Source organism: Pongo abelii, chromosome 20, assembly GCF_028885655.2.
Source record: "Pongo abelii isolate AG06213 chromosome 20, NHGRI_mPonAbe1-v2.0_pri, whole genome shotgun sequence".
NCBI classification, from domain to species: Eukaryota; Metazoa; Chordata; class Mammalia; order Primates; family Hominidae; genus Pongo; species Pongo abelii.
In genome coordinates, this window is record NC_072005.2 from 44,443,412 (window position 1) to 44,457,228 (window position 13,817).

Consider the following 13,817-nt stretch of genomic DNA (forward strand, 5'->3'; position numbering starts at 1 on the left):
TTTTGTTTTATTTTTTGATTTTTTGAGACAGAGTCTCGCTCTGTCGCCCAGGCTGGAGTGCAATGGTGCGATCTCAGCTCACTGCAACCTCGTCTCCCGGGTTCAAGGATTTTCCTGCCTCAGCCTCCCGAGTAGCTGGGACTAGAGGCACCTGCCACCACACCCGGCTAATTTTTGTATTTTTAGTAGAGACGGGATTTCACCATGTTGACTAGGCTGGTAGCGAACTCTTGAGCTCAGGCGATCCTCCTGCCTCAGCCTCTCAAAGTGCTGGGATTACAGGTGTGAGCCACCGTGCCCAGCACACCAAAGTTTTAAAGAAATGAGGCTCAAGATTTGGTAACAAGGGAATCCCAGCTAGACGCCAGCACCAGATCACATGTGCTGTGCAGTGAGAAGTGCCAGGCAGGGCGCGAACTCCACCCTCAACCCCAGGGCAGGCAGGGAGACGGGGAAGCCTTGCAATCCAGAGGGAGCCCAGCGACTTTTGCTCACTCCCTCCGTCCCTGGCTTCCTTGTGCCCCTCACCTGCCCGCTGCCAGTCTGAATGGCCATCACCTCCATGCCACCCATTCCCATGCATCCAACCTCTGGCCCCAGCCTTCAGGACTGCGGTCTCTGGAGCCCCCAGGTGCATCCCAGCCCCTCCCACCTCTCCTCTTTCCAAGAAGGGCACCAGGTTCTTTACTTTGCTTTATTGTTTGTGGGGTGAAGATAAGGCCTTGGGCTTGAGAAACGCATTGTCATAAAGTTATAAACTGGGAGACTGGGTGAGAAGGCATAGAGACAACCGTCATCGCCCATCCTCCCTTTCTGCGGATGAGGCGGGACAAGGCCAGGCCCCTGGCTGGGTCTGGGACGCGAGGGCTCTCAGAGCTTGGAGAAGGTGACGCTTTTCAGTTCCTTGTTTTCAGTCGCGGCCTGGACCGACTTCATGAGGTCCTGGGTCTGCAGCATGCTCATGTTCCAGGACGCCTGGTACCCAGGGTGTTGGGAAAGAACGAGGAGAGAGATTAGCAGGGGCCAATCAGGATAAAGCATGCGAGCACCCTGCACCTTGGTTGGTCGCCTGGGGTTAGAGGAGGGCTGTGATTGGTCGGAGCGTGCGCCTTACCACGTAGTTGAGGCTCTCGGCCACCGAATGGTCGCGGGAATAGAGCAGGTTGACCTTGGTGCTCTGCACCGCCACGGGGCTCTTGCTGGAAATCTCGGCCGCCAGCGCTAAGGCAGCATCGAGCATGACCTCCTTGTCTGGGAACACCCGGCTGCAGCGAAAGAGATCAGGGACCGGGTGGGCTGGGAAGGGCTCTCTCCTCCAACCTCCCGCAGATGAAGAAGTGGCCACTCACAGAGGAAGGCCCAAGACCCCAGAGAAACAGCCCAATCAGAGCAGGGGGCTGACCCCACAATAAAGAAATGACCTCACCAAGAAAGGATGCCCCTTGGAATTCTAGAGCAAGGAGACAAGGGGACCCGGAGAGGCCTCCAACCCTCCAAGCTGGCTGCCCCCAGCACTGAGCTACCAGGGCCATGGCCCTACCTGACCAGCCCACTGCCCAGGGCCTCGTCAGCCATCATCTTGCGGGCGGTGAAGGCCAGCTCGTTGACCAGGCTGCAAGGGGAAATGTGCATCAGGAGGCGGCTGCCACCCCGGGGCTGGGAGATGCTCTGGGGTCCCCCGCCCACGCCCCCACACCCCCTGCACCCACCTCTGGTTCCCGATGACCTTGGGCAGGCGCTGCAGTGTTCCTACATCGGCAGCCAAACCCACGTCCACCTCCTGGGGAAGGAATCGAGTCACTGTTTGGTTTCTGCCCAATACTGTGCCCCTCGCAACGTCAACGTCCATGAAATTTCATGTTTACTGGAGAGTCCCACCCCACCTTCACCCCAGTGACTTCCTCCAAAGTCCCATTCCATTGCCCAGGCAGCTTCTTGACTCAGGCAAGTTCCTTCAACCTAGAATAGAGCCCACCTTCCCACTCATGTGCCCTCCCATTCCTTCAGGGCAGCTCCATCATGAGAGAGGCACCCTCCTCACCCTACCTGAGACCCCTTTACTGCATCCCCCGGCTCCATCCTGCCTCCCACCCTCACCAGCATGGCCCCAGGAGCAATCTCTGCCTCTGGCACCTGCCAGCCTCAACCCCACCCCATACTTTACCCACTCACAACTTCACCTCTTGACTTCCTCTATGGGCAAGTCTACTTTGTCAGGTTCAACTCCAGCTCTTCCATGAAGCCCTCGAGCCTCACTCCAGGCCCCCCAACCCCACCCCACTGCCCAGCTCTAAGCAGGAGCTCGGGAGGATGACTCACCTTCACCTGGAAGAAAGCATCCTGGGCACAGTACCGGATGTCACAGGCGGTGACGAGGTCCACACCTAGGAGGTAGAGGCCAAGGACACTGAATGACCACCAGAACCAACCCCGCTTCCCGGGACGTGGGGCTGCCTCTTGGGACACAGTCTGGCCCATGACAGAGCTGAGGCTGGATGCCAGTGGCCGCAGCATCAGGGCAGCAGCCTGACCTGGGGAGCACCCGAGCAGGAATACAGCCGCAGACTCACCTCCGCCAATGCAGCCCCCGTGGACGGCAGCAATCACGGGCTTGGGGCACTGAGAGGGAACAGGAAGAGTGGGGTCAAGGCTGGCCCAGGGGAGGCGGGTATGGAGAAGGATGCCCTCCAGCCCCCTAGAGTCACCTTCTCGATGACATTGAAGGTCTCCTGGTATCGAGTGATGATGTCACGGAGGTACCAGCTGATCCGGGCCACATCATCTCCTTTGGGCTGCAGGAGATCCGAAGCCATGTCCATCAGGTCAATACCTGGTGAGAAGGCATGAGGGAGCTCATCCAGGCCCCCAGGCCCCACCCATTGACTCAACCAGGGATCAGAACCCAGGCACAGCAGGTTGGAACCCCCAAACCACCAAGGCGGAAAAAACAACTCACACACGACTTGGTGAGGGATTGCATGTTGGGTGGGAAGGAAATAAAAGCTGGTATTTGTGGAGTCATTACTCACTGAATCCTCACAACAACCCTACCAGCTAGATCCTATTACTATTTGTGTTACCAATGGGTAAACTAAGGCACAGAGAGGTTAAGCACTTGCCCAAGGGGGTCACACTGGCTGGTGAGTAGTGAGTAATGAACTATTTCAATTAGCTCATTAATGTTTTTAGAGACAGGGTCTCACTCTGTTATACCAGTGGCACAATCATGGCTCACTGCAGCCTCGAACTCCCAGGTTCAAGCAGTCCTTCCACCTCAGCCTTCTGAGTGGCTGGGACTGTGCCCAGGCTGCTCTTGAACTCCTGGGCTCAAGCGATCCTCCCGCCTCGGCATCCCAAAGCACTGGGATTACAGGTGTGAGCCACCATGCTGCATCAGAAGTGGGATTTTAAAATCTGGAACCATGCAGCTGGCTCCAGAGGCCATGCTTTTCCCCAAGATGCCAGACAGCCCGGGACTCAAGGTCTGCAGCGTGAGCAATGCAGTTAATGGTGGTGATGTTTCCTGAGATGAGAAACATCTCACGATGCAGCAATTTCCGTGGCTCCAACTTCAAGATGATCCCAAATCTGACCTCTCCTCCATCAGTTGTTCTCCATGAGCCTACCCTGCTCTCCCTGTTTCCACCTGTGTCCCCAGTCTGTTCCCTACACGCAGCCAGGGAGACCCAGTGGACACCTTCTTGGGTCAGACCCTCTTTTTTTTTATTTTTATTTTTTTTGTTTGAGACAGAGTCTTGCTCTTGTTACCCAGGTTGGAATGCAGCGGCATGATCTCGGCTCAATGCAACCTCCGCCTCCTGGTTCAAGCGATTCTCCTACCTCAGCCTCCTGAGTAGCTGGGATTACAGGCGCCCGCCACCACGCCCGGCTAATTTTTCTATTTTTAGTAGAGACGGGGTTTTGCCATGTTGGCCAGGCTAGTCTCAAACTCCTGACCTTGTGATCCACCTGCCTCGGCCTCCCAAAGTGCTGGGATTACAGGCGTGAGCCACCGTGCCTGGCCCAGACCCTCTTTTTCCCTCCTGTCGCTCTTAGAACAAAATGGAACGTCCTTGTCATCACTATCCTGCATGAACACTGTTCCCAACCTGTTACTTCGGGCACACTGGCCTCCAACTGTGTGTGTGTGTGTGGGTGGGTGGGTGTGCACACGCACGCGTGGACAGGGCTGCTGCAGTGGTACAGAACCTTCTCACTGAGAAGGTGACCTTGAGTAAAGACCCAGAGGAGGAGAGGGAGGGAGCCAAGGACCTTTGGGCTGACAACCATCCCTCCCTCTGCAACAGCCACAGACTGACTCCTTCACTTCCTTCAACTATAGCTCAAAGGTCACCTCCTAGAGAGACCCTCCCTGGCCAACCTGGCTCGACAGTGGCCCCATCCCCCGCATCCTGACCCCGCCTTACCTCCGGGCTGCATGGCTGCTATCCTATGATTATGTCCTTATCTGCTTGAGGGTCTGACTCCCTTTCTAGAATGTGAGCTCTGAGAACGCAGGAGTTCTTGTCTTTCTGTCCACTGCTGCATCCCCTGTGCCTAGCACACGGCCTGGCGCACACAAGCTGCTCAATAAGTGATCAATACAGACAACAGTCCCCGTCCTCAGGGGGAGGTAAACAAATGAATAAAAAAGTATATTTTGGGGCTGGGCGTAGTGGCTCACGCCTGCAATCCCAGCACTTTGGAAGGCAGAGGCAGGAGGATCGCTCGAGGCTAGGATTTTGAGAACAGCCTGGGCAACATTGCAAGACCTCTTCTCTACAAACAATGAAAAAATTAGCTCCACATGAGGCTGGGCGTGGTCGCCTGTAACCCCAGCACTTTCGGAGGCTGAGGTGGGCGGATCGTTTGAGCCCAGGAGTTGGAGGCTGCGGTCAGCTATGATCGTGCCACTGCACTCCAGCCTGGGCGACAGAGCGAGACCCTCGCTCAAAATTAAAAAAGAGAAAGAAAAGAAAATGGAAGGACAGAGAGGTGAAAAGACAAGTGGAGATAGGATCCAGAGGACTGCCTGAGGCCAAAGTCCCCCTTACTTTTAACCAGCATGCCAGCTACTGAGATGACAGACATTTAGCAGCTAAGAGCAAGGACTCTATAGCCAGGCAGCATGAGTTCCAAAATCCCAGCTCTGCCACTTACAAGCTGTGAGAATTGGGTAAGTTTCCTGCTGTCTCTGGATCTGTTTCATCTTTAAATGGGGCTTATAGCAGAACCTGTCTTGTGGACTGTGATTAGAATTCATTAATATGTTTAAAGTGCTTAGAAAGGTGCATGACACACCATGAGTGCTACATAATTGTGGCCAACTTTTTCTTTCTCTAATTAGTAGTTCTACTCTATCACTGGGTCACGGCATGACCCGCAGTTTCTTCTTTCTGGCCTTTGGGGTCTTGCTGCTGAAAATAAGATGAGATGGCCACATTCAGCTGGGAGCTGAAAGATGAGGACCTGGGCCCGGCACAGCCACAAAAGAGCCCCATCTTTCTGTTCTCAGACATGAGCTCTATGAGAGCAAGGGGTCAGGAATGGGGGCTGCCTCCCGTTTCCACATCTCCAGCACCCAGGAGGGGGCTCTGGCACTGTACTGTGTCACTGAATGCTTGTCAAATGAATGAACAAATGAACAAGAGGAGGAAGAGAGGGAGATGAAGAAAGAAAGCAGGAGGCTGGGTGCGGTGCTCATGCCTGTGATCCCAGCACTTTGGGAGGCTGAGGCGGGAGGATCGCTTTAGATCACGGGTTCGAGACCAGACTGGGCAACACAGCAAGCCCTGCCTCTACAAAAAATGAAAAAACTAGCTGTGCATGGTGGTGCACACCTCTGGTCCCAGCTACTTGAGGGGCTGAAGTGGGAGGATGGCTTGAGCCCAGGAGGGCGAGGCTGCAGTGATCTGCGATTGCTCCACTGCATTCCAGCCTGGGTGACAGGGAGATCCTGTTTCAAAAAAGAAAGAATGAAAGAAAGAAAGAGACAGAGAGAGAGAGAGGGAGGGAGGGTGGGAGGGAAGCAACGAAGGAAGGAAGGGAGGAAGGGAGGATGAGAGGGAGGAGAGGGAGGAGAGGGAGGGGAGGGAGGGGAGGGAGAAAGGAGGGGAAGGGGAGAGAAAGAAAGAAAGGGACCTGGGAAGATGTTAATGGACAAAACAGAAAGAAATAGTTTACTGTCTGTCTTCCCCACTGAGTTGGGAACGCCATGACGACAGGGTCTGGGACTGTCTTAGTCACGACTGGGTTCCAAGCACTAGGCTCTGGGCCCTGTGCAGGAATCAGTGTATGAAATATTTTGCTTCTGGTTTAGTCCTAAAGGGCCAACCCTCCCACGGACAACTACATACTCTGGCTGGACAAGAAACAAACCATTATCTGAAGGCACTGGGCAGATTCTGGAGGGAGTGACCACTTAGGAGAGTGGCAGAACACTCTCTTGGTGTTTTTGAAAATGGTTTTGAAAGCTTTCAGCCTGATAGCAGACTGAAATTGTGCTTGAAGAGTCACAGGATAGAGTCCAAGGTGACCATAGCTGCCGGGAAGTGAGGGGGCATATTCCAAAGAGGGGAGAGCCAGAGCACGGAGTCCCGAATTCTGTGTATCAACTCTGCCCTAATCTCTTGCTGGGAGATTTATGTTTTTGTTGTTGTTGTTCTTTTTGTTTTGAGATGGGCTCTTGCTCTGTCACCCAGGCTGGAATGCGGTGGCATGATCACAGCTCACTGCAGTTTTGACCTCCTTGGTTCAAGCCATCCTCCCACCTGAGCCTCCAGAGTAGCTGGGAGTGTGGTCATGCATCACACCCAGCTAATTTTGGTTTGAGACGAGGTCTCAGTTTGTTACCCTGGCTGAAGAATTAGTTTTTAAATCTTTTGCTGGGGGTGCATGTATGGTCTGTAAATCAGCAAGAAGCCAGGCACAGTGGCTCACATTTGTAGTCCCAGCACACTGGGAGGCCGAGGCAGGAGGATCACTTGAGTTCAAGAGTTGAAGACCAGACTGGGCAACGTAGCAAATAAAAACAGAAAAACCAAAAAAACTAATTCCAACTAAGCTACCAAAACAGGAAACTCAACACTCTTTGGAATTATATGATAGAATCCAGAGTATCCACATCTTATTCCTATATCCCAATATCCAGGAAACAATCCAAACTAACTCAAAATACAAAGAAACAGGAAAGTAAAGCCATTTTCTTTTTTTTTTGAGACAGAGTCTCGCTCTTGTCACCAAGGCTGGAGTGCAATGGCATCATCTAGGCTCACTGCAACCTCCACCTCCTGGGTTCAAGCGATTCTCCTGCCTCAGCCTCTCCAGTAGCTGGGATTACAGGTGCGCACCACCACGCCAGGGTAATTTTTGTATTTTTAGTACAGACGGGGTTTCACCATGTTGGCCAGGCTAATCTTGAACTCCTGACCTCAAGTGATTCACCCGCCTCAGCTTCCCAAAGTGCTGGGATTACAGGCGTGAGCCACCGAGCCCGGCCTGCCATTTTCAAGAGAAAAGATCGTAAGGAGTCTGACCCCAAGATGACCCAGATGTTGAGATTTGAAGACAAGAATTTTTTCTTTTTTAGACGGAGTCTCGCTGTGTTGCCCAGGCTGGAGTGCAGTGGCGCCATCTCGGCTTACTGCAACCTCCGCCTCCCAGGTTCATGCCATTCTCCTGCCTCAGCCTCCCGAGTAGCTGGGTAGTCACTACTACAGCTACTCGGCTAATTTTTTTATTTTTTATTTTTAGTTGAGATGGGGTTTCACCGTGTTATCCAGGATGGTCTCGATCTCCTGACCTCAAGATCTGCCCACCTTGACCTCCCAAAATGCTGGGATTACAGGCGTGAGCCACCACACCCGGCCAGAAGACAAGGATTTTAAATCAGTCATTATAACTATGCTCAATGGCAGGAAGAAAAACATGCATGACAAAAAATATATAACTGACCAGGCACAGTACCTTAAGCCTGTAATCCCAGCACTTTGGGAGGACGAGGTGGGCAGATCACTGGTGGCCAGGAGTTCAAGACCCACCTGGCCAAAATGGTGAGACCCCGTCTCTACTACAAATATAAAAATTAGCCGGGCATGGTGTCAGGTGCCTGTAATCCCAGCTACTCGGGAGGCTGAGGCAGGACAATGGCTTGAAACTAGGAGGCGGAGGTTGCAGTGAGCCGAGATTGTGCCACTGCACTCCAGCCTTGTCAACAGAGTGAGACACCTTCTCAAAAAAAAAAAAAAAAAAAATTAAGCACGCCTGGTGGCGGGCACCTGTAATCTCAGCTACGCAGGAGGCTTAGGCAGGAGAATTGCTGGAACCCAGGAGGCAGATGTTGCAATGAGCTGAAATTGCATCACTGCACTCTAGCCTGGGTGACAAAGAGAGACTCTGTCTCAAAATAAATAAATAAATACATAAAATAAAATATGAACCAAATGGAAACTGGAGAATTGAAAACTACAATATCTGAAATTTAAAATCAGTGAGTGGTAGCTGGGCACGGTGGCTCACGCCTGTCATCCTAGCACTTTGGGAGGCCTAGGCGGGTGGATGACCTGAGGTCAGGAGTTTAAGACCAGCCTGGCCAACACGGTAAAACCATCTCTACTAGAAACACAAAAAATTAGCCGGGCATGGTGGCGGGCGCCTGTTATCCCAGCTACTCGGGTGGCTGAGGCAGGAGAATCACTTGAACCCAGGAAGCAGAGGTTGCAGTCAGCTGAGATTGCGCCATTGCAACAAAAGCAAAACTCCGTCTCAAACAAAACAAAACAAAACAAAACAAAACAAAAAATATCACTGGATGGGCTTTACAGGAGGATAGAGATAACGAAAGAGTCAGTAATTGTGATTAGTGGAAATTCTCCAATCTGTAGAACAGGTCAGTGGGTCAATCCAAAGATCCAACTGACCAGTAATTGGAAATCAATTAGTGAGTTGAATAGTTGCACGAAAGCATATTATTATATTATATGCTGACACAGCTATAGGCTGAGAGGTTAAGCATGTTGTTCACGGCCACAGATCCAGGATGGAAACCCAGACTTCAGAGCCTATGATCCCGTCGTGTTCTGTTGGACTAATTTTCGTATTTGAATGTTTTAACGTAGGCCTTTTAAAAAAAAAATGATAGGGCTGGCCATGGTGGCACCTGCCTGTAATCCCCCCAGTTTGGGAGTCCGAGGTGGGAGGATTGCTTGAGCTCAGGTATTTGAGGTTACAGTGATTTATGATTAGGCAACTGCACTCCAGCCTGGGTGACAGAGAAATATCTTGTCTCCAAAAAAAAAAAAAAAAAAAACAGATAAAAGTGTAACTTAGGGGCCTGGAGACCATCCTGGCCAACATGGTGAAACCCTGTCTCTACTAAAAATACAAAAATTAGCTGGGCGTGGTGGCCCGCGCCTGTAGTCCCAGGTAGGACAATTGCTTGAACCCGGGAGGCGGAGGTTGCAGTGAGCTGAGATTGTGCCACTGCACTCCAGCCTGGCAACAGAGCAAGACCCCGTCTCAAAAAACAACAAACAAACAAAAAAAGTGTAAGTTAGAAGCTGCTTAAAACCCTAATTCAGAAGCACTGCTCCACTGTCTATTGCCAGGAGCTAGGAAGGCTGGCAGGGTGTGTGAAGAGCGTCTGGTACCTGCAGTGAACATTTTTCCTGCACCAGAGATCACCACCGCCCGACAGTCAGCGTCTCTCGAAATCTTGTTGAAGCACTCTACCATCTCTCTGTGAAGCAACGAGTGAAGGGCTACAAATGGGGCGGGAATACCGTGCCCTCATGGCCATCTCCTCACAACGTTCCACTTTCACCCAGTCCCGCAGCCCCGCCTCCCCCCGCAGGCAGGCCTCCAGGATCTGCAGGTCAGACCTCCAGAAGACCTTGTTCATGGCATTCCTCTTGTTGGGCCGGTTGAGCTGAACATGGAGAACATGTTTCTGCGCAGACGTCACACGAAGGGACTCATAGCTGTGGTCTGGGGCTTCACCGAGGGCTACTCCGGAAGCCTCCTCTTGTGCAGGGGAGCCAGTGAGGCGAAGGCTAATACTGAGTCCCGGGTAGTTGGAGGCTGTGAGTCCTGGGGAGAGAGGAAGAGCCTTTGATGACCCCAGACTGCAAGACACAGGCCTATCGAATTAGGGAGTCCTTCAAAAGGGAGCACACGAACCCCTGAATTTAGGGGACTCGGGCCCTTCGTGACCCCGGATAGGCCCCCGGTCCTACATCTGCTATAACAGCACGAGAGCGCGACGCACCCCCATAAGTCAAGAGGTGACTCACGCCGGGTCAGTAGGTCGCGGAGTCTGCGAGAAGCCACTATCCCCGCCGCCATCGCCGCCGCCTTCGTCTACTGTGTTGGGACGGAGTAACCTGCCCGTTAGCGGATGGGGCGGGCACAAAAGGCCGCCATGTTGAGCGAGGGCACCGATGCCGCAACCTGACAGGCAATGACGCCGTTCTCTCCGCCATCTTTACTAAGGGCAGCCGAGTTCCGGTTGCCTTACATAGTAAGAGCCAGGCTCAGAAATGGACCCTTTGTCCCAGTGGGAACCTGGCCAAAGAAAATAGCTCCTGCAATAGCGTGAACCTGGGAGGCGGAGCTTGCAGTGAGCCGAGATTGCGCGGTTGCTTTCCAGCCTGGCGAGGGCGTGAGACTCCGTCTTAAAAAAAAAAAAGCGAAAACAGAAAAACAGAAAAGCAAACAGCTCCCGCTAAAGTTCATCACACAGCTGTGTCATAATGGTGGAATAATTGGCGACAGCTGAAATGTCCAAGGACATAATGGCAGCGGAGCTTCTAATCATCCATGTATATATCATGTTAACTAAAAAGAAAACTTGCAGTACTGTGAGTTTACTCAGGTAAAGGAATGAGTACAGATGGGCCAACATTAAGCGCTGACTGTATAGTATGAACTCCCACCAGGGGGTCGTACTATTTCCCCTATATGCAGAGGAAACTGGCCCAGGCCCGGGAAGACACTAGGTTCAAGGTCGCTGGGCTTCAGAAGGGCTAAAGCAGGATTACCTGGCTCCAGAGTTCATGTTCTTAGCCCGGCACGGTGGCTCACGCCTGTAATACAAGCACTTTGAGAGGCCGAGGCAGGCGGATCACCTGAGGTCAGGAGTTCAAGACCAGCCTGGTCAACATGGCGAAACCCCATCTCTACTAAAAATACAAAAATTAGCCGGGTGCGGTGTCCGGCACCTGTAATCCTAGCTGGAAGAGAATGGCTTGAGCCCAGGAGGCGGAGGTTGCAACGAGCAGAGATGGCGCCACTGCACCCCAGCCTGGGCGACAGAGCAAGATCTCAAAAAAAAGAAAAGAAAAGAAAAGAAAGTTCGTGTTCTTAAAAAAAAAAAGAAAAAAAGAATAATGAAATTCCCTTGGGAAAAGCCAGTTACCCAAAGGCATAAAAAGTACTGTAAAACTGCTCGCCGGGCGCGGTGGCTCACGCCTGTAATCCCAGCACTTTGGGAGGCCGTGGCGGGCAGATCACGAGGTCAGGAGATCGAGACCATCCTAGCTAACACAGTGAAACCCCGTCCCTACTAAAAAAAATACAAAAAATTAGCGGGGCATGGTGGCGGGCGCCTGTAGTCCCAGCTACTCTGGAGGCTGAGGCTGGAGAATGGCGTGAACCCGGGAGGCGGAGCTCGCAGGGAGCGGAGATGGCGCCACTGCACTGCAGCCTGAGGACAGAGCAAAACTCCGTCTCAAAAAAAAAAAGAAAAAAAGTACTGTAATACTGCCTAAGTATGTTCTTTGGGGACACATGGAGCAAGGCGGTGAACAGATGTCTCTGGGCCAGTGGGATTGAAGGAAGTATATTTCCTTAATGAACCTGTCTCCTGTGTGGTTTCACAGACTAGAAAAGCAGGCTCTTTTGGAAGACAGAACCATTAACTACCCATCAACAGTAGACTGTTTATACCATAGAAAACTCTGAAACCTCTATGCAAAGATAAAAACGTGTGAGAAAAAAATGTGAAGATGTAATAGAACATTTAGTATGATCCTTTGTTCCTTTGGTGTAAGAAAGTATAGCTGGGCTGGGTGCGGTGGCTCACGTCTGTAATCCCAGCACTTTAGGAAGCCCAGGCAGGCAGATCACCTCAGGTCAGGAGTTTGAGACCAGCCTGGCCAACATGGTGAAACCCCATCTCTATTAAAAATATAAAAATTAGCCGGGCATGTTGGCTCATGCCTCTAATCCCAGCACTTTGGGAGGCCAAGGTGGGCGGATCACGAGGTGAGATCAAGACCATCCTGGCTAACAGGGTGAAACCCCATCTCTACTAAAAATACAAAAAATTAGCCGGGCATGGTGGCGGGCACCTGTAGTCCCAGCTATTCGGGAGGCTGAGGCAGCAGAAAGGTGTGAACCCAGGAGGCGGAGCTTGCAGTGAGTCAAGATCGCGCCACTGCACTCCAGCCTGGGTGACAGAGCAAGACTCTGTCTAAAAAAAAAAAAAAAAAAAAAAAAAATTAGCGAGGCGTGGTGGCAGGCACCTGTAATCCCAGCTACTTGGGAGGCTGAGGCAGGAGAATTGCTTCAACCCAGGAGGCAGAGGTTGCAGTGAGCCGACATCATGCCACTGCACTCCAGCACTTCAGCCTGGGTGACAGAATGAGACTCCGTCTCAAAAAAAAAAAAAAGTGTAGCTGGACCTGCACAGAATATGGCGTATGTATATAACATCTCTGGAAGGAGACTCAAACTGGTAACAGGAAATGAAATTGGATGCTAGGAGACAAACTGGTAAAATTCTCTTTTTATCACCTTGACTGGCTTAAAAACAATAAACCCTAGTTGATTTTATTTATGGCTGCAAGATGACTGTAGTTTTTCCCTTGTCTAGAGATTGTTTGAAACTTCCCATAGTGAAGCAAAACTTGTTCATCTGCTAAATGATGTTTTTGTGACGTCATTAAATGTTAACAATGTAAGGCCGGGCGCAGTGGCTCATGCCTGTATTGTAGTACTTTGGGAGGCTGAGGCCAGTGGATCTCAGGAGTTCGAGACCAGCCTAGCCAATATGGTGAAACCCCATCTCTACTAAAAATACAAAAATCAGCCAGGCATGGTGGCACGTGCCTGTAATCCCAGCTACTTGGGAGGCTGCGGCAGGAGAATTGCTTGAACCGGGAGGCAGAGGTTGCAGTGAGCCAAGATTGTGCCACTGCACTCCAGCCTGGATGACAGAGCAAGACTCCTTCTGGGAAAAAAAAAAAAAAAAAAAAAAATCCCAGCTACTTGGGAGGCTGAGACAGGAGAATCACTTGAACCTTGGAGGCAGAGGTTGCAGTGAGCAGAGATTGTGCCATTGCACTCCAGCCTGGGTGACAGAGCAAGACTCCATGTCAAAAAAGAAAATTTTATTCACAGTAAATTCCCAGAGTGGAGCTATTCTCAAGCACACATGCATAAACTTCAAGGTTTGTGACCTGCTCCTCTGCAGGTCACCTCTTCCTTCCAGTAGGAGTCAAAATCCTTAAACCAGGATCCTTCCGGGTGGTACCCCCCACTGCAAGGCATCTTCACAGATTTGCATCTACAAGTGGGAAGCTATCTACCGCATGTTGCAATTATATAGATCCTTTATGTTTTGAGACATGGTCTCGCCCTTTCGCCCAGGATGGAGTATAGTGGTGCCATCACAGCTCACAGCTCACAGCTCAAGCGATCCTCCTGCCTCAGCCCCCATGAGTAGCTGGGACTATAGGCACAGTGTGTGCCACCATGCCCACATCATTTTTATATATTTTTTTCTCAAGACGGAGTTTCATTCTCATCACCCAGGCTGG

The 13,817-nt window shown here is 51.6% G+C and overlaps 1 protein-coding gene across 1 annotated transcript; it reads right to left on the reverse strand.

Annotated features, from left to right (window-relative positions):
• Positions 1–680: 680 nt before the first annotated feature.
• Positions 681–11,645, reverse strand: LOC100449591 (delta(3,5)-Delta(2,4)-dienoyl-CoA isomerase, mitochondrial). Its single transcript, XM_024236881.3, has 10 exons — positions 10,290–11,645; positions 9,879–10,086; positions 9,648–9,736; positions 2,706–2,830; positions 2,571–2,619; positions 2,320–2,384; positions 1,710–1,780; positions 1,541–1,612; positions 1,115–1,265; positions 681–975 (listed from the first exon to the last, which is right to left on the reverse strand). Exons 1-10 carry the CDS (start codon positions 10,339–10,341, stop codon positions 871–873), a joined length of 987 nt encoding a protein of 328 aa, XP_024092649.3. The 5' UTR covers positions 10,342–11,645; the 3' UTR covers positions 681–870.
• Between the last annotated feature and the right edge of the window lie 2,172 nt (positions 11,646–13,817).